Raw genomic sequence first — 22,083 nt, forward strand, 5'->3', positions numbered from 1 at the left:
TGCATACTGTGTGCTGTGAATGTTGAAAATCCACATAAAACAAGTGACTCGAGAGGAAATGTCGGCGGAAAAATACTGTAAAATAATTCATTTAATTTGAGCCCCTTTAATGAAGACATGTTTCCATATACTGTATATCTCCATTAGTGCTGTGACCCATTAGCGAGTACTCGCTAACTGCTCGCAAATCGCGATAAACGAATACTAAAAACACTCTTGCGATTAATCGCTTGTACAATTTAAAAAGTTTTTTGAGACTATGTAAACACACACGTAATAAACTTAACATCAAGTTTCGCGGCATTTCAAAGTCATGTATAATCTTTTTAGATGAATCGAAGACGAGTTAACGATCTCATTCATACACGAAATAAACATAACATCAAGTTTCGCGGCAATTCAAAGTCATGTATAATCTTTTTAGATACTCGAAAACGAGTTACCGATCTCATTCATATTCCGCAAACCGCTAGGCAAAAAACCCAATTGACAGCAGATTATCGTTATATCCTTTTATAAATGAATGGTAGTGGTAGTGTACGGGATGATCGTGAAAGTTAATCACTTGTCAATCATTCAATTACTTTTCCTACTAAAGAAACTTTGTCGGGACATTGAATAGATAAAAACAAGGTAATACTATGAGAGAAGAGAATGTATGGATGCAAAACCCCCGACTTAATAAAAAAAATGGATTAAAAGCCTAGGTATATTTTCCAATGTTACCATTTCAAATTAAGCTCTACTCTACGCCGTTTCTATATTCGATCAGTATTTTACATTGTACTTTGCAACTGTGGAATAATACATTTTTATTTGGAATTACTTTTTTCCTTCACAACCTCGTGATATAATTTTGTATTTTATATTGTGTTTATATTGTATTACCGTATGAAAAGAAGAAAAATGGCCGCCCGTTTTTTTTTCTTCAGATCTCAGTACGAGAAACATGTATTTTATTTGGATAGAACAACTTTCGTTAATGTGGTTAAGTTAATATTTTCCTACCCTAGCTATATGTCGATTTCATAAAACCATCATGGAAACATACTTTTTTGAAAATGGATTTTGAAGCTCAGTCAACGATTTAAGAAATGCTTACCGTTAAATACTGGCATCAAACAATACATTTCGTATTTATTCCAATAAAGATCCACAAAGGATAAAAATGCTAAGTAGAGCTTACTAAAAGAGAAATAGAAACTGCATGTAAATGGTCATTTTAAGTATCCAAATACTATACAAAGAGATTGAGTTCACCGAAACACCCCTTTTCCTTACCACTTGAAGAAAACCTTCTTTGTTATAGTACCTTACAGTACTTTACATTTGATACAAAAGTTACTTACAACAGCCTTCCCAAAATTTGTGTGTCGCAATAGGTTAAGTTTTAACCGCGCAGCACACTACCATTAATAATTTGCATATTACACCAAAATTTACACTCGGCGTCCAGATAGCGGGAAAATGTACCACCATGTTCAATGTGTTGTGTTGTTCCCATGGTGCGATGAACTTGGGCAAGCGATGACCTACTTATGTTCCGTGACCAATGTCAATGGGAATTATGTGTGAAAAAACTCCGGTTTTTCCACGTGTTATATATACAAGTTTTACGTAAGCGGAGCGAATTTCGGGGCGGCTCGTTGATTGTGAGGAAGCACTTATCTAAGCATCAATATTTGTGAAAAATATCGTAAGGTTTTTTCTTCAGAAAATATTTTTGACTAGTAACTGGAATCTCAATGTATTAAGAAGTACTGGGTCTAAACCTTATCATTGCATTTTGGGGGAAGTCAGATCTTCAAGTGCAAAATATTGGTTTTTCATTTAAGGTTATTGTGGTTTTCTTGCGAGGTGTATACGGCGTATCTTTCGATGTAGGCTAAGAGGTAGGATCGGCCAAGGCCTACCTAGTTCTCATAGATTGTAACCTACATTCAATTTAATGCCTAACGGGAGGAACTCGTATAAATACTGTAGTGACAGGCTGGGGCACATTGTCGTAATTAATATAGTTTCCTTGCTAAAGTTTTTGCACTGATTGTATCCATCATATGTGCTCCTAGTAGCGCTGTTTTCTTTGTTACTCTTATTCTTATCTGCTTAAGTATATGCTAACTCTGTGGTTGAATATTTTGGAAAGACATTAATTGGGCTTGGTGCGATACTGAGTTTACCGACTCTTTTCTTCATCACAGTTATTCTAACCCATAGAAGCTCTGCTATGTAAAGCTGCGAACACCCTACGTTTACAGATTATACGAGATTGTACGTCTTTACACGCGTATAATCCCTATTCAGGGGCAGTAGAGAGAAGCCTTAAGCCGCATAGAACACGGCGTAGACACCTCGTAGACACCGCGTAGAAAGTTGCGTACAGAAACGTATAACATCGTATAATCGCGTAGATAAACGTAGAGTATACGTCTACGCGGAGTTATACGTGAGCGGTACTGTACCTTTTTTTTACCTTTTTGTAAGTGTTTTTCTGAAAAATTCTGATGTTTCTTGTCATGAATTGAACATTTTTTGTTCACGCGTACTATTGTTAACATCTCTACCAGTTTTTTATTATTTTTATTTTTATTTATTAATTTTTTTATTTTTTTGGTAACGAAACTTTCATAGCAGTAATGTTATTAGTGAAAAGAAGTTTGCGTCCCAGGGACGCAAGCCCCCGAAAAAGTTTGCGTCCCGTAGAAAAAAGCTTGCGTCCCAATCGAAAACCAATTACGTTTATTGTATGACCTACTGTTACTAATACTAGTGTAATATCACAGCCTATACTTTGTGAATGTTATACTGTACACAATAAAGGGCAGAAATGCTCAGTGCCTTAACTTCGCTATTTTTCAGGGGCGACCGGGGGCGCCCCTCCTTTCGACCACCATGCCGTTTCAACCCATTTTTACCCCCAGTCCCCCCCCCCTTCATCCGTCCTTCTACTTCCCTACTCGCCAACTCCGTAGTAGATCGTGCTTTGACCTTGCAGCGATTCCAACAAACAACTCTTCAAAAATCCCAGTACCTACAGTGTGCATATCTCTCGCTAAATTCCAGTTCACTGTACTACTGCATGTACATGCCTGTTCGAGCTTCATTTTCAACTACACATGCGCAAATCCTTAAAATCTGATCCAACATTTATCCTGGCTCTTTGCAAGCAATAATCTATACGAAAATTACAGTAGGTCTATGTAAATAGTTTTTTACGCAATGTAGATTAAAAAAAAATCAGTTCAATGTTCTAAAGTACAGTAGTTTACACACGAATGTTGCGCCAAAATAACATTTACTGAAGCACGTAGTTAATTGGACCACAAAATTTTTTTGCAACAGAAACTACTGATGGTAAGAATGCACATTTTACATTAGCAACTATTAATACAGAGAGAAGAAACATACTGTGAGCTGAAATATCCTGTTCAGGATCAGAGATGTTAGCTTCCCACAAAATTCATAGATTGTCTCCACTCATTAACATTTTCTGATCAAAACAATGATTCAAATATTACGAAGCCTCTTCGTTGTCAAAAGGTATACGTACTGTATGTGACAAGGCCTAATGTTATGATATTGGAGTGCACACAAATGATAGCCTATACCGCAAAAAGCTTCACTATCTCTACACAGGGGAAAGTAGGTTGCAAGTAATTGTTGTTAAACAACATACTCCGTGTTCACTGAGCACTACAGGTGCAAGAATTTTCACAGACAATGGATGGGGACTTATAACCAATCAAATCACGGGAATTTTGGAAAAGCATCATTGTCTATTTTTAGCATGAAAATCTCCGTAATGGAGTGTTGTTAACCCTGTACCTTGCGGTTGATTGTTATGATATATTTATTTACAAACAAATTCAATGATCTGTTGGAGTAGGAGAAATTTTGCTTCTTGTAAGAAGAAGTTGTGGTCTTTTGAAAAGATATAATATTCGTTCCAAAATATGTTTTGACGGTTTTGTTATGTTTTCCGTTGACCTAGTTGTGAGTGTGTATACTTGGGGTTTGTTACTCTAAAAAAAAGTTTGCGTCCGCGGGACGCAAGCAACTTGAAGATTTTGCGTCCCTGGCCAAAACATTGCGTCCCGGACGCAGAATCCTGCGTTCGTAACAATGCTGCATAGTATGTTTTTTAATTTTTTTTGTAATACAAATGAGTTTAGCTCTCACGCGGATGAACGTCATATTCTTATTTGTTATAATGCAGAAGACACACACCCAAAAAAGAGGTACGACTGTCGCGTCTTGGGTTCCGAGTGTACTCAATGAAACACACAAATCAGTAACACAAGGGATAAAGTGCTTCATAATTCATATTTAAATTAAAGAGAATGTGGAGGGTGCATAGAAAATAGTCAAGGGGCAAGTAACAGTTTACAGTGAATGAAAAATGTCAGAATAAAAATTGTTGACTGGCCAGAGACGTGGTATTTCCCCGTGTTCCTGTATGCGGGTTATGCTAACATCTTGCATCTGGGATGCTGAATCCTGCCTTCATATCAATGCTGATGATTTAATAGTAGCTAAATGAACATTTGGTTAACAATGTTTTTTTGTTTTTTTTTGTGCAAGATAGGCCTATTTCACTTTAAAGTTATGAAAAGTAAGGATTGACATCATTCCTCACCAAAACATGTCCTCTCTCCGGGTCATTTTTGGTTATCCCTCATCTCCCAAATTATTATAATTGTTCATATTCGTTACAGAAAAAGAAAATACATTTGGCAAGCCCAAACATTAAAGTGACTTGTTTTGGAATGAAGATGTGTTTTCTTTGCATGGTTTGGAATCCTTTCCCTTCCCAGACACTAGGCTGACTTAAACTACCCTCTTTGTTAACACCTATGTGTGTGGTGGGGTAGTCTTTTCTGTCCTTATGCCATTATGGAATAATTGGGCTAAAATATTGCATACCAGATGCAGTATCCTGTGTTCGTAACAATGCTGCGTATGCTATGTACTGTACACCATACCTCCTGGATCCAGGCGTGGTACATTGTTCGCTGTCTTCTGACGGTCGGATAAATAAGGGTTACATCGGGCATATTTAACCTATAATCAGGAAAATAAGCCCCCATATTGAACCAATGATCGGGTAAATAACCACACCTAGGCCTAGTTCTGCTAACCTAAGCCTAATAATAGTAACTAATACTGCACCAAAAAGTCAATAATTTTAACTTTTTTGTGAACGTCTGACCTATTTTTGGGCCTAATTTACGTAGGCTACTACCAGCATTCCCTGTATACCTTTGTGGATGCTTTTATCGACTCGCGGAATTTGACAGAGCTGCAGTTGGCAAATAGCCTGGTGTAACTAGTGTAAACCTGAAACACTAAGAGCAGCTTAAGAGATTAGCCCTAGCATAACGTTAGGCTTGCTTTAAACATATCATAGGCTACTACTTAATAATACTAGCCTAGGCTAGTATGTCAAACGTTGGCATATCCTAAGCCTTTTATTTTTCATTTCTTAATTAAAAACTAAAAAATAACAATTATTACCTTCGCCGACGGAACAACAATTATTTTCTTGAAGTTATAAGTAGCCATTGCGTACAAATGCGGAGAAAATGTCAGAATAAAAATTGTTGACAGACCAGAGACGTGGTCGTTCCCCGTGTTCACATATGCGTACGTACGTAAAAACCACTGAATTTAGCTAGCACATGTCCTCGATTGCGTAATCAGAGACTGAAGTTAGCGAACGAGTACAACGCTTCCTTTTCCACTGCAAGTTAAAATGATTATTTTAATTATGATATTTGTGAGACATGAAGACAACGAATCCAGATGTGCATCTTTGTTCACAGAACCACCTGATACCTAGCGAGGAAATGAGAAGACATAACCTGTATAAAAAAGAGTGAATGGTATGAAACTGAGATAAACTTAAAATTTACCTTAAAAGCTATAATTCCAATATGCAGTCAATATGCATCAACATTGCCTCCAGTTAAAGTATACAAAACCAAGTAAAGTATTCGATTTCGATTTCGATTTATTCGATTTATTTTAAACCAGTGTAAATATAAAATATTTATAAATAGGCGTACATCAAAAAACAGTTCTTGTTAAGATTAAACAAATGATATGGTAAATGGTAAGTGAAAGAAATAAGATTGTTAAATGGTTTAAACATAAAATGATGAAACAGTCATTACTGAAACTATAATAAAGGTTCTAAACTATCAAATTGTATTAAACATTATAATTGCTGCACGGTATATGAACGAATTTCTATACAGTTGAATTCTATATTTGGGCAAGATATTTGGATTTCTGAGGTATACAAAACCTTGCAATAAATTTTCAAGAGTGCCTTCTAGGTGTTCTCATCTCACATTCCAAATTACTGTCAGATATTGAGAAGTTTCCATTTAGACAGTAAATGACCATTCATTAGTTTTCTAACATATTTGTAGCATTGAATGCCGCCTAAATAAGCACAGTTACTTTCCCATTAAAACATGACTTTAGGCAGAATTTTAGTCAAAGAAAAAAAAGGGGGGGGGGGGGACAATTAATACTTAGTATCTTTCTGTGGTAATATGGCTGCTCTTGTTTGCAAGATATTTCAGTATTTAAAATATGATTAATCTCTGGAATTGCTCCTTTAATGTTTAATTGATGATGACGTCAACTGCTCAGCCCGCAGGTCAAAGGATGTAAATGATGTTAATTGTTTTATAATTTCTAATAACTTCGTATGAAAAAGAGTACTTTTGGGAAGACATTCATCATCATCTGTCGTTGTCAACTTTGTCATTTGTAATCATGTTATTTGAGACGACAGAAATCTTACGTTTTTGTACTGAGTTTTATACTGCGTCTGGACTAACCGACCCGTGGTCTGTGTGTTAGACTAAGTAGTCCAGCCACTTAAATTGATGGTCCTCATTACATTTACAGTAAAATTTCTCACAAATGGCATGTGGTATAGATATGCAAAGTCGTCTGCATGTTAGCAGTGTTTTTGAAATGGCTACAGCTTATCAAGTTTAATTATGTCAATATCAGTCATCTTGTAAAGTTTACTGGCAGCAAAATCCTCAGATTGATAAAAATATCTATACAAACTCAAATCTCCAATTTACTGTGAAGCCGATGGCATACATAGGAATAGCGTCCTCATCGTCTGGCGGCTGGGCGAATACAGAAATGCAACATGGCCATTCACCAGCCTACCGGATGAATAACGATTATCGTATACGTAGGCTATATTCCGCCAGCTGCCGGTCGAATAAGCCAAACGCACCATGTTATTCACCCTGTATAACCGGACGAATACAGAAAAGTGACCTTCTTAGTTGTCCTGCTGCCGAGCGACAGACCTAACCATATCCCTATATTCTCGCGGCAACTGGACAAAGACGGAATCCAGTGTCCAAACTTGAAAGTCATAACCCTTATCTATAGTAGTCCCAATGAATAACGCAGGTAGCTTAGGCTATACTAGAACTAGCCAAGACAACGGGTAATGCTTGGAGCGAAATACATGACTCCCCATGCTGAGCTAAAAAATATAAAAATTCCAAAAAATTTCAATCAGTAATGAATTGGCATAGTCGTATATCTTGAGTGTCTTAAACTAAAAAAAAAGGGTTCTATAGGCTCTGGTAGTGGACGGTATACTGTGGAATTCTTCAAGTTGGAGGATTATGAGGCCTTCTTGAGTTGATTTTTGCTCCGAAGTATTTCTTCAAACAAAAATTTATGTAAGTACCGATCGCGTTAAACCTGTGTTACACGCTGTGGCATCAAATTAAATATTGTGGTCTCTGAGTTCAGTAGCCGGAGGACATAAAACAACAACAAATAGAACGCCCCCCCCCCCCCCCAAACAAAATGGCTGATACATCGTTGTTCACCAGGATACCGGGCAAATCATGTTAAATTTTAAGTATCGACTCCCTGTATACCAATTCCGTTAATATAGCAGAACATTGACTTAATGACCCACGAGTTGAAAGCTTTTATACAATAACTGCACACCTTTTTGACATAGTTATATAACACTATAGTTTTTTTGTATGAGCATTTCCGACAGAAAATGCATTACCTTAAAGAAATTAAAGAATTTCCCTCTTCAGTTATCCTTCATAAGAGAAAAAAAAACCTTCCTATGGATATATGCATGTAGCCAAGATATGGATGAATGCGTAAATTGATCTCCCGAATGCATCGCCGCTAGCATATATATCCATAGGAAACGGTCTTGTTTGTGAATGATATACTGTATGCGAAGGATATACTTTTTAAGAAAAGTCGCCCAGGAAAGAACCTGGGCACGAAAAACCAAACAACCGAACGACTGGTCCGCTCTCAACCCCAGTCCCCTTGCATCGAGACTGTGACTGTGTGATCATCGTCAGGTGTGTATCACGATTCCCCTTACATATACTACACATGATCTTAGCCAAAAGGCCGAACTTGAAGCGAAGGATATGTATTCTTCTGTTCATGGAAAACCGCATTTTCTGTCGGGAATATACACCATAATATTTAACTGCCTAAATGTGATAATAAGGTACAAGTAAAACGATTGAATGATAATCTTCATTATCTATCGGAATTTCTGATGGATCAGCCGATTATCTTTAAGGGTAAAAAAAAAATAGACTTTGAACGTTTATCTCACTGACGAACGTAGTAGCTAGGAGCTGAGATGAATTATTGACCAGACAATAATTGCCCAAACACGAAGCGAACTGGACAAACAAAAACAGCAATGACATGCTTCCTGTGCAGCACACTGCACTGTCAACTGAAGCGAAAATTAAATATTAAAAACAAAGGATTTTTTGCAGAAATTTGTACATGAAAAATAATAACCGAGTGATAATGAACACTTATATTTAGCCGTTGAGACAGTACATGAAAATTTAATCAACATTGGTATCAATATATGTGTTACAAACTATTAGTATAGTGGAGAAACAGAATACTGTATAGTGAAGCATTGAAAAAAGGAAGGGTGTATTGCAAGTACTTCTTTTTGATTTCGATGGACATTACCTTTCAAATACCGTCCATGCAGTCGACAAGGAATTTACCCCCCCCCCCCCTCCCCTCCCCACCACAAGTATCCTCTCGTGTAAAATTAAAATACACCGATAAGTAAATTAAATCTAATTATTAACATTTGGTTTGTTTCTCAGATTTTCAGAATATACTCGTATACAATGGACAGCATGGACGACGACACCAAAGACAACAACTAAAGTTACCAAAATTAACAACCTCAAGATAATTATTTGCTATTTTCTAGTTTGTTTACGATTTCAGTAAGTTTCCCCATGTTCAGTTACTATATATGTATGTACATAAAGGCGAATTTCTCTAGAAATCCCTTCCCTGGCGCTTTCAGGGTTACATGTAATGAAATTGCCGTGCAGGTGATCCCCGGTTACTATGGTTTCTGACTGACAATCCCCCCCCCCCACCCCTACTCCTCACCGTCACACCCAGCAAAGAAACGGTTACAGTAGGGATCTCCACCAATTTAAGGCTCTGTTCATGGAGATCACTCGTGCCGCAGTACGAATCCCGGTTTATCGTAATAAAATATATCTTTGCTATTTCTAAATATGTTTAAAATTTCTCTGGTCAATTTTCCCTTGTTCATCCATTTATTTATTTATTTGAAGATTAAAACAACAGAAAACGAAATACACCTTCTTAGGACCTGTTTAAATCAGGTTAATTGTGTGGAATGTATATAGGAACAGTACACCGAATATCTGGTCTATATATGATTCTCAATATGTTCCACACATAAACGATATTCTCGATTTTCAAAACAAGATTGTACGATTATGATCATTATTATTATTAGTATCATTATCATTGTTATTGTTATTGTTGTTATTATTATTATCAGGAAAATTACGCAATTTACCAAGATAGTTCTACTTAAATGATAATGATATAACTTTGGCACAGTCCTGTGTATACAATGCATTATTTTGTTATATATAGACAACGTTAAATATTAATTTGGTTATTATATAAGCCACCTCCAGAGAGAACTAAACGCCGAAGTAGAGAGCCCCTGGGATCCGGACGACTCTATAGAACATCTTGACAGCCTCCCAGGGAACATTTTGACAGTCTCCCAGGGCACCAAAATCCTAAATTACTGAGTTTCAATTTTGGTATATCTTTTGCTCTCTCTCTCTCACTTTATCTTTTATATTACCTCAGTGGCCAACTACTTGGGTCATAATTGGTCTTCATTAGCTTTTCACCCTCATCAACAATAAAATTGACATGTAATGGGGAGAAGAAGAAATGATGTCATACGCCATATCCTAATTGACTTGTAAATTAAAAAAAAATTAAAAAAAAAGAAATTGGAACCAAAGTTGAACGTGCATGGAGCAGCGAAATCGATTAAAAATGACTTCACACATGAGAGCTCCAGAGCGAAGGCAAAAATTCAATTGAAGTACATTTAAAGTTATTCGAGCTTCTATCGCCACCATTAAATCATCATGTACGCATCAGACTCCTAAACACATCTTAAGACAACCCTTTAACTCTTTATTCTTATGATCTCTACCGGCGCGCGTTTTTTTTCTTTTTCTTTTTGTTTTACTTTTTTATTTTTTTTTATTTTTTTTATCATTTTAAGCCCTACAGCAAGGAATTCAGTTCTTGTAAACTTCTGCCATGACAATCGTCAAACAGGCGTTAATTACTATACAGCGCATTGTTTGATGTTTTTTACTTCGGTACCGTATTCATTGAGACGTGTTAGTGTTTTTGTAGACTATTAATAGAAAATAATAATAATAAAACAAACTATATAGATTCATCAATTTTGTTTGTAAATTGGATTAGGGAAGGTCAATGTTTGGGTTATAGAAAGATCTCCAGGGTAGACGTGGTGAGGAGGAGGGGTGGGGGGGGAGGGGGAAGACAATACGATATATTTGAACGTGGTTTTCTAAGAAACAAAGGTGCCGTCTATTGTAAATCGCTTATCTATATTATCGCTTGTCACATAGAACTATAGCTTTCTTCATCCAGCTGTAGGTCCACGCAGAAAGAGCGAGGGTGTGACGGGTGCGCACGTACCCGTTTTCCATTGTCAAAGATTTGCATTTTCCTGGGCATTTTCCTTTCGTTCTGCGGAAGACGTTGTTACTAACCGCGTCGAATGCTATACGAAACAAATTGACATGGTTCCAAAATATAACATCGTGTTGCATCTCAAGGCCCCTTAAGTATACCAAATTAGACCTCCACCCCTTCCATCCCCAGGACGGTGCATGTTCATCATTAAAGGTCCACATCTTCAGTTATGTAACAACCACGCACCCGCAAGGGCCATTTCAGGTTTGCTCCTCTTATAAAATATTCCCTCCGCTTGGTTCTTCCGTTTTTATAGTTTTGCCCTTTGTTTTTTGTATATATGCTTTGCTTTTTTGACTTCGTCAATTATTCAACTAAAGCAGAACAGCTTAAGATTATCCAAGAGAGGGAACAATAATCGTTTTCTATCGGTCTTCCCTCCCCCTCCCTCCCCCCCCCCTCCCTTCCCCCTCCGAAAAATCTCCAAGTAGAGTGAGTTAGCATCCGTTTATACTAAATAAGGTTCAAGTTGATATAGTTCTTTGTGTATAAGATCCAATACTCCCACTATTGGCATGACAGAAAATTTGACACTTCAAGGTGCCACGGTAAAAATACGGAAAATAATTAACATGCATTTAATACAAAAGAAAAAAAATTGTCGTGGCGTGTTTACAGCTTGATTGGGTCGGAGGACAGTCTTTGAAGACTGCTGATGAGAATAATCGGTGCATCCTCTCACCACGGTGACCTTTACACGTGGATAGTTTAGCCCCCATTAAGAAACAAGAGCAGCAACGCTGCAAAAGCTCAGCTAAGCTTCTATTGGAGAAATTTGTTTTTGATTAGCAATATTTCTGAGCAGTTTATCCATTTGGGGGGGGGGGGGGGTAAAAATAAATGAGAAATAGGCGGGATAAGGGTGTCATTTCCTTTCCTCTTATCTCCTTTCTTCCTTGCCTTATACTCCTTCTTAGCAAGCATTGTTTGTTATAGTCTTAGAAAGTTGTATTCCTTCAAAGTGGAAACACTGTCACGAACTTATTTCATGCAATAGATCGTTGTACTTATTACTGGGGATAAACTATGCCCCATTTAAAATATAAAAAAACAAGAACCAACAGTACTTGCACCTCGCACTTTTCGTTCATGCAATGATGAAACGAAAACGTACAAAATGTATTCCTCTGGTAAATCTGCTAAAATGTTGTGGATATCACGTTTGAATTGTGCTGACCCAAAATTGCTCACGAAAATTGTACCCATACAATAATAGAACGACCTGCAACTTTTTTTTTTACAATCGACGTACCACACAGCAACGTTACAGAGCAGAAATATATAGGTCATTCTCACATGTCATATTCCACACATAAACTGTGGAAATTTCGAATTACAAATTTGCCAAGTAGTCCTTTTCCAGAGATTGACATCGAACAAGATAGGAAGCCTGAATAACAAGTAAATATTTGACTTGATCAAGACTCCCACGTATGGAATAATTTCCCAAAATGACGGGAAAATTAAGATGGAAGAAATTTTGCTACTCACATCAAAACGCATACTAATCATGAATACTAAAAAGTTGAGAAACAAATTTCAAGATCATTTCAAATGATCTGTGGCTTACATTTCATCATAACTGAAAACTCTAGAGAAGGCCATGCTTTGGGCCCTCACATGACGACTAAAATATTTGTCCTTAACAACTTGAGTTCACCACCATTCAAACGTTTATCCACAACATTTTAGCAAGTTTGGACAAACGCTCTATAGGAGAGGTAGAGTTTTTCAGTAAATGACCTCTCGTGACCTGAAATAACCTTCAAATATATAAAATATATAATAGTCAAATTGAATGAAACAATGACGAAAGGGCAGTCAATCAAACACGGTAGCAAACAGTGACAGAATCGGACGATCGCTATAACTCAACTGAAAGCTTTCGGCTGAGCTAAAAAGGCAATGCGCGCACTGTACGGACTTACAGGACCGAGAGCAGGAACGAAACAACGAGGCCCGCGTGGCCAGGATTTATGAGTTGGAGTGGCACCAACAATATCAGGAAAGGGACAATACTTATGTCCTTTAACTTGTGGAGGTTTTGTACATGATGGTAGCATAGACTGGAGGAAGGGGACACATTAGCCCGTACAGAGGGGCAAGGGTCCATCTGTGCGGAGGCTTGGCTATATATACGGCATAGAAACAACCAACGAGGAGGAAGATTATATGCGTATAAATTGTTATTGAAAATCCTTGACAAATCTGAAGTGTGTTGTAAACATGCTATTTGTGACCATTAAGAGTCTTGCGTGTTCCTATTGAGTTTTGCGTTGCATCCGAGGAACTGACCTATTGGTCTTTGCCTTAGACTAAGTGGTCCAGCCATTTTGATTGATGATCCTTAGATTTTGAAATGGGCATTGTTTAATATACAACATGGACAAATAGCATTGCTTGGTAACGATCTAAAAAAACAAATTCAAAGTCAATGAGTTTGTGCAGGCTAAAGTTATCCTTTAACGTTTCATAGTAATGTTGGATTCCATTTTTTCGTCAATGACTCCGCTGATCAGGTCACGGTCAACTCGGGGGGGGGGGGGGGGGATCTGGTGCGCCGCTTGGTCCGAGCATGAAGCTATCCTCCCAAGGGCCGAGGCATCTAATAACTGATCCGTTGCCAAATAATGCCCCACTACGCCCCCCCCCCCCTTGGATCCCCTCCTCGTTGATATAACTAACACATTTATATATTGATAAAAACATATATGACCGCTCATTCTTATCAAATTATACACAATTTAGTCCTATACTGATAACTTTGTGTTCCACAGACATTGAAATTTACCTTTGCAATTACTGCCTTTAATTGCTTAGTCTTTGTCCGATTTTAGTGGACTTACACCACATATGATGTTTTCGGCTGTACTGTCTTCCATTAAAATACTTCCAGAGAAAATTAAATGTTGACTAACGAAAGAACATCATTATCTAACTAATCATCTAATTATCGTGGTGAAATTTGCATGCAATACCTAACTTAACGTATACGTATACGAATTGCATGCGAGCTTCCGAAGGATGCTCAGAATACATTCCTCAGCAGCTCTTCCTACGACAAAAATACATTTTCACCCGGAATTTCCTTTTAATTCTGCAGGGGAATAATATACCATGAGGTAATTATTCTATACCCAAAATCAACGAGAATGTATAGTATAGCTTTACGACAATATTGCAGAAATTTCGAATATTTTGACTGCGTTGTTTACAAACCCTTGGCGACATGCTTCATTGACAGAAGTTTATTTGTACGTGACTCACCTCATGCATAAAATAGTGGCCGTGGTTGGAATTACAAAGTAAATTCATATAAAACACTTGCGTGAATAAATAATAAATTTCATAGTGAGATGTCGAGATTTCGTTGTAGATTATCAGATTGATTTTATTTTATTACAAGATGTTATATAGAAACTACATGTAGCGCATAAGTTTTAATTAGAAATTTGGTATAAATTTCAGATAAATTGTATATAGGATTGGTTAAATAACGTATGCGTTTTAGGCGTTTTCTGTAAGTATGGTATGAGAATTGCAACACATTATAGGTGTTGGAAGCATCTTTGTAATTCAAAGAAAATTAGAAATAATTCTTCAACAATTTTTGTTTAAATAACTAAGGAATATATTGATTGTTCATTTTGCTTTAAATAAAGCTACTAAACTTCATTAACTCACCTATATATATTTTCCGTTTTCTATGAAACCTAAAAAAAAACTTTGCAAAACAGAAAAAACACAAAAAAGTTCAGGTTGTGACTTGGGGGAGGTGGGATGTTTGATGTTGTTGAAATTTATTATGTGATCGGTATAAATAATAGAACTATATCGACGACCATTTTGTTCGACCGTATACGCACAATATATACTCTTTACGTGATCTCAGCAGTTCACGGTGGACAAATTACATCGATACTGTAATATTAAAACGCTTAAAGGCAGACTAAAAGGTCACAGATATTGCAAAGCGCCATCTATAAATCTATATCAAGATCTAATTATATATATTACCGGCTGCATTTCCATATCAATGAACTCATTTATTTGTTTGGAAAAATGGTTTTGCTTTTGACACTGCGGAATGTTTTCTTTCTCGTTTCACTTGCAGCTATAGTTTAAATACAGTCAATTTTTTGCTTATCTAAAAGGCAGTCCGTTTTCTTCATATATTGTGAACGAAAGTTGTAGTGCATATGTTTTCCACATAGCTTTACTATATTCAGTGAGTTTTCTATATGAAAGAATAGTTATACACAATACGAAACGTACAAAAAAAATCACATGAGCTTGAAACAGTTTACTTCTTCCGTCAGGAAACCTAATTCCAAAGGTTTACATGTTTGGCGATCCATGCAGACGAAAATAATTCTATGAAAACATTTAAAAGTCAGTGAATGATCAGAAGCAAGAGCACGTTATATATTTACACTTAAAGAACATTCTAATCCGGGTATATATAACACCTACGCGCGTTGGTTTACTGCCATTCTACGCTATGCGGACTCCCCTGGGTACCTCACGGTATGTGATTTCAGCACTTAAATTAAATTCTATTTCATTGATTTTGTTATCATCTATCACCCATAGCACTTCATTGTTAAAAGAATCGTTTTTCAGTACATGTTGTATATACCCATGATAATTTTTCTTCCTGATTTTTGTGAGGTTATAGTGGCAGAATAATATATTCACCCCATTAACGTAAGTAGGTTATAGCAAGTTTACGTCATTTGGTAAAAGACTATTTTTTTATATTTCTATGGTCATATCTAAGTTTGAAGGGTTTAAAGTTGTCGAAAGAACTTTATCTTTGAGATTGTACTCATCTTCAAAGACCACTCTGTCACTTAGGATGATTTAAACAAAGGACGTTAACTGAACCATGCCCGAGAGATTACAGTGCAATCTCCTAAATCGATAGTATTTTGAGCACTCATCTTCCACTTTTGTATATAAAACCTTTGGGAGGAAAGAAACTGTAAGGTATAAATAAGGACAAATATAAATACCATTTCCGACATCCTCCTCTCGATTGCCCCTCCCTCTCTTCCTTTGCACATAGACACACACACACACACACACAAAACCCGGAATGTACAGTCCATATATGGGTAGGTTTACACATTTAGATTGCATCGTACTTAATAATTTAGATATCATATTGGTGACGTGCACATAATTTCAAAGGTGGGAAGGGGGGGGAGTAGGGATTCAAAATATCCCCCGACTGATGAAGGTATGGGGCTGTACTTTGTGGAGTTCCAGGGGCGAATGAAGGATTTTATAAAGGAGGGCGGGGGGGGGGGAGGGGTTATACTAGTGTCATTGTAGCTGGTTTCTATCTAGGGGGTTAGGAGTGTGGGCGTCAAATGGTGCATTCTGAGAAATAAATTTAGGTCCATACAAGTAGCATTAAACGAAAGATTGTGCTATAATAATAATAATAATAAACTCCAAAATCGCCCGACCAATTTAGGTACGGACATGAATCTTATATTATTGGCACTTTTCACGACGGTTAAACTCTACCAACGGCATGCGTAAGAAAATGAATTCAAAAACAAGGCGTAGGCCTAGACTATAGGCTCAAGCTAGGAATACTGAGCTAACTTCACAGACAGACAAGCAGCTTCAAACAGAGTGTAAAATATCACTAACCAACCGCGTACATTCTGTTTATGTCTTCAAATGTCGTCCTCTTCTTTCTCTGCAACCATACCATTGGAGACGTTCGAACAGTTAAGACGAAGTACGATGGCAAGATATATCCAACGTGTAGACTACACTGCATGCAATGTAGAGAACTGCCCAGTACGTGTTGTTATGGACGCCTATAAAATGACAACAAACATTTCCATTGAAAAACCACTGCACTGTGTATGACGGTATAGTAAACACTCGATTATAGATCTACGCGCACGCACGCACGCACGCATGCATGCAAGGAGGTATTATGTACATACAACGTTCATACAGTTATTACAGATATACTGTGAGCGATCTTGTATCACCGTATCTATGCGCGCACGGGGAGGACAAAGGTCAGACTATTACGCGATAGCTATACTAAGCCTACGCTTAATTGTGTAAAGCAGAAGACTGTGTTGGTTGCGCCATGCCGCGTCGGTCAAATAGCAATTTACGTGTGTGAATAATCACAATGCAAAAAATAAACCCGTCTAAACATTAGTAGCTGAATGTGCTTATGGCAGCTTATTTATGCCACTTTCCTCAACGGGGATTAAATATTCAAGTTGGAAAACACCTAACTGTCTTTACTTATGAACCAGGAATATAAACAAAACGAAAAATAAATCAAACATTGAAGAAAACAATTGAAGCATCGGAATAAACATAAATAAAACGACAGTTCGGAGTTAAAAATCAAATGAAAGAGAATCACCACAAACTAAACAGAAAACCGACGAAAAGTTAAACAAAGCAAGAAAAATATGCAATTTCCACGATGACAATAGTCAAGAAAGCCAGATTTCCAAATGAGGAGTGAGTGGGGGGGGGGGGTCGGGGGTGGTTGGGTGTGGAGATGTTATTACAGGAGATCCAGTAGGAGACTTTGTCTCGCCTTTATAGGATAAACAGAACAGGCGTTTGCGTCAAATTAGCCTAAGTTTTCAAGACTCAGTTGTGCGCTGATAGCAAATGGTGCATATCGCATTACAGCTTATTCAATAGTATAAGAAATTGTTTTACAAGACGGGAAAATTGACTACAAAACGAAATGAAGAGATGTATGTAGCAGTTTAAATTTTTGTGTTCTACGCAGTAACTCAGTAATGTAACTATTTTATTAAGTTTAAACATGTTACCGAAGTGCTCATGTTAAACAGATTGAGGCTTGAATAATCTCTGTAATTTCAGAACGAGAGGGTAGTGTATTTTAATCACGGTTTCTTTGGACACTGTTAGTATGATTTAGACCCAAGAACCCACAGGCAGGAGTCGTGGCCTCGTTGGTTGGTAGCACCGCACGTCGGTGTTTACTGGAGGTCGTGTGGAACGCGTCGATCGGATGCAATGCACGATCATGCAATGTTTACCGTATAATGGCATTGCCAAGGTGGATTTTTTATACAGGCCTAGGATTACAATTCTATTCCTCCCGTAGTCCGCAAAGCATCCCGGAGAGTACGTTGAGAGTCCGTCCTTCGGCGGGCCAGAAGTGGGCTAGCTGTCTTGCAAAGGAGGGCGCATGTCTATTAGACTGGGTTGATGTTCAACATTCAGTGAGACCATGGCCTCAATGAGGCGTTTATATTCTCTTGTTAACTTTGGTTTTGTTTTCAAATTGTTATTTGCACTGCCTTCTTCATCATCATGTATGCCTAGGTTCGAGTCCCTTGTTTTCTTTTTCTTTTCTAATTCATTTTTCTCGCTAAGTAATCAATTTTTACTTCATGCATATTAAAATTATTCTCACGTCCGACGGGGTTCGACTCTCCGACGAAGCATTTGTTTTGAAGATTCTTCTTCTTTTATGGTGTTCACGGTTAAAGGGTGTGAAGACTCGCTCAAAAAGAAACGTGTAATGCCGGTAATCTGACCCAGTTTCGAATGAGGTGTAACAGAAGTGTTAGACACCACCATCGATCCCAGAAAATACACACACAACTTGTTACCGTCGGTAATTATACACTATACAGTCAGTACATACAGCTGCGGTCAATATACCCACAGCACAGTGTACAAACGATACAGCGATGGACATATCAGGTCTAGCTAAGGATAACAAGGTATCACGTTTCATTACTGTCTGCATTTTGTAGCAACAAGAGAAAAACTTCACTTGCAAGCAACGGAAAGTTAACTTTCTAAAGATGGCGGCACGCGCTGTTTGGGGCGAGTCTTCAATGCCTTTAAATATAGACCTATGTGTGTCTATGCAGGTTGGGTTTTTTTTTCAATTCTGGCACGCTTTGCAGTCTATGTTTATCGGGATTGTTCTGTCATTATTAAGCTTATTAAGTATCACTAAATGTGGAAACAGCTTTGCACCTGTTAGAACTACTTCATATTTCCTACGTGCTGATAGTACGTGAGGCAGGCGTTTGAAAGACAGTGCGATACAAAAGATCGTACATACCGTCATGAACAATGACAAGAGCATGTATGGGAATCTGATTGAAAGGCTGATTGAAATAGCTGCACGATCCAGGTGTTACTTTATACCATTGTATATACAACGAAAGGGGGAAACTATGTTTAGTCACCCCACCCTTAGCTCCTTTCCCTACGTGCCACTCTTTTGACTCATGAAAAGTTGGCATTGAGTGCATTCGCTTGCCCATGCATGGCATTAAAAAAAATCGAAAGATGCGATAATAATGACAAATTGACACCAGACAAAGTAGACTAGTGTCGATACCAGCCGTTACTCATATAGCTAGTACAGTAACTACTGCTGTCACCTGTAACACGCGTGTTACTGTGTTACGAACACAAATCAGTAATTACTAATGTACGGTTGTGGGACATGAACAGAAAGAACATGTGTTACAGGGGGCACCGGTGGTTATACTGTACTAGCTATATGTGTTTGAATGAAGGAGCTACGGTACCGTTTGATTCCAGTTCGCACCTCTCTTTGAATAAGTTCCAATTCGTCATGCCAAGGACGAAGAAAGGCCATGTTCGGGTATATCCTTATGCCTATACTTATAGCATAAAACGACTAGAGACGACTTCATTTTAGAATCGCGTATTAAAGAACTCTCACTCAATGGTTGGTACATCATGTCCCACAATCGTGCATCAGTAATTACTACTTTGTGTTCGTAACACGGTAACATGTTTTACAGGACATGAACAGTATAGTTAGCCTCCATGAGTATCGGGCGTCGATACAGCAGATATCCTCGAGAAAGAATAAAACTGTAGCGTGAACGGGGATTCGATTATGACACAATTAGAACTACATTTGTACTAGCAAACTCTACTCATATTCGAATAAATATATCTAATTTCAACACGTTTCTAGCCTACCATGTAACTGCATACTTCTATATTTGTCGCGACGGTTAACCTCTAATCACGCCATGCATGAGAATATTAATTCAAAAGCAATGCACTGGGCCTAGACTATCATGAGACGCATGCAGGCTAGGAATAGGCTCAGACAAGCAGCTTCAAACAGAGTGTAAAATATCACTAACCAGCCATGAACATTCTGTTCATATGTCTTCAAATGTCGTCCCCTTCTTCTCTGCATGCACGTGTTGATATGGACGCCTGTAAGATGACAACAAACATTTTCCATTGAAAAACTACTGTGTATGACGGTATAGTAAACACTCGATTTTAGATCTACGCGCACGCACGCACGCATGCAAGGAGGTATTATGTACATACAACATGCATACTGTTATTGCAGATATTGCTGTGAGCGCTCTGATATCACCGTATGTATGCGCGCACGGGGAGGACAAAGGTCAGACTATTACGCGTACGCGTACGCGATAGCTTTAAGACTATACTTAATCGTGTAAAGCAGAAGACTGTTTTGGTTGCGCCATGAAGCGTCGGTCAAATAGCAATTTACGTGTGTGAATAATCACAATGCAAAGAATAAACCTCTCTAAACATTAGTAGCTGAAATATGCTAATGGCAGCTTATTTATGCCACTTTCCTCAACGGAGATTAAATAGTCAAGTTGGAAAACACCCAACTGTCTTCACTTATGGACCAGGAATATAAACAACTTAAGTGTGTAAAATATCACGAACCAGCCATGGACATTCTGTTTATGATTTCAAATGTCGTCTTTATCTTCTCTGCAACCATATCATTGGAGACGTTCCAACAATTAAGACGAAGAACGATGGCAAGATCTACCGGTATTCAGTATTTTACAAAGGAAGGGGTGGTGTTGTTGGCCATTGCAGCCATCTTTCTTGTATGGGGTCTTTTCAGAGAAAATATATCATAAGAAGTCAAATGGTCCATTCTGAGTTATATTGAGACTGTAACGTTGGTTTCTTTTTGGTAGCTCTAAACGGAAGGTTGTTCTAATTGATAACAATAATAAATTCGAAATTAAGGTAGGAGCCTGACAATTTATGGGAGGGCCATATATTTATATATATATATATATATATATATTTATATATATATATATATGCATATGTATTTTTGTTTTATTCTTTTGAGAATAAAATGTCATTTTCCAATACGGAAGGGTATATACTTCGTTCATTGCAGCCTTAGATTTATTAAAGTTATCCCTACAGCGTATAGCATTGACATAGGAATGTTTTACATAAACTGACATCGCCTTTGGTCTTAATTGAGCAAAAATGCGAGATAGTGTTTATTTATTCGACGCACTCAGATGGAAGATGCCTTTAAAGGTATTTTCAATTTCACATACAACTCAGGAAAAAAAATTCCTCACTTCACCAACATTAATGGCTTGTTCTTTTCTTTTGTAATTTATCATGTCTTGACCATCAACTGGACAATCTTCTCTGTCATACCGTTCTCAAGTTGACTATAGCCTTACGTCAATATGATGCTCTTGAACTCAACGGAAGAGACAAGATGTTTTTAGCTGCAAGCGATGTTCGTACGAAATGCGTATTTTACCCTTTGATTGCGCCTCCAAGTTTGTAAACATATATTGATACGCAAGACTATAACATTGTCTATTGTCATTAAGAGATGTAAAACGAAACGTTAGCATATTTAAAATAGTACAGGACATTCAATATCTTAACATTTCTTTAACAATCATTTAAATCGTTAGGTTAATGACATTCTTTTTAGTTTTGTTAGGAATTTATCATTATTCCATTTCTTTTCCAACTTTTCGTTTTTTTACCGTCATTTTCTTTCATTTGCATATGTATATATTTTTTTACTTTCTTTTGTATATTTTTTCTTAAGTTGATCAGTTGTATTATTACTATTAACAA

At 37.4% G+C, this 22,083-nt stretch overlaps 1 protein-coding gene across 2 annotated transcripts in view; it reads right to left on the reverse strand.

Moving 5' to 3' along the window:
• The window catches only part of LOC139966755 (GTP-binding protein 4-like), a 35,356-nt gene extending 18,406 nt beyond the window's left edge, over positions 1 to 16,950 (reverse strand). Inside the window, exon 1 of one of the 2 annotated variants that reach the window (XM_071970091.1) lies at positions 16,813 to 16,950. Coding sequence is in view for 1 of the 2 variants with exons in the window: in XM_071970090.1 (XP_071826191.1) it covers positions 5,515 to 5,562 (48 nt within the window). In the remaining variant the exon portion in view is untranslated. Of the gene's footprint in view, positions 1 to 5,514; positions 5,674 to 16,812 lie in introns of those variants that run through there. The other variant, XM_071970090.1, reaches the window with a different exon arrangement.
• Positions 16,951 to 22,083: the final 5,133 nt, after the last annotated feature.

This window comes from Apostichopus japonicus, chromosome 4 (genome assembly GCF_037975245.1).
Source record: "Apostichopus japonicus isolate 1M-3 chromosome 4, ASM3797524v1, whole genome shotgun sequence".
Classification (NCBI taxonomy): Eukaryota; Metazoa; Echinodermata; class Holothuroidea; order Aspidochirotida; family Stichopodidae; genus Apostichopus; species Apostichopus japonicus.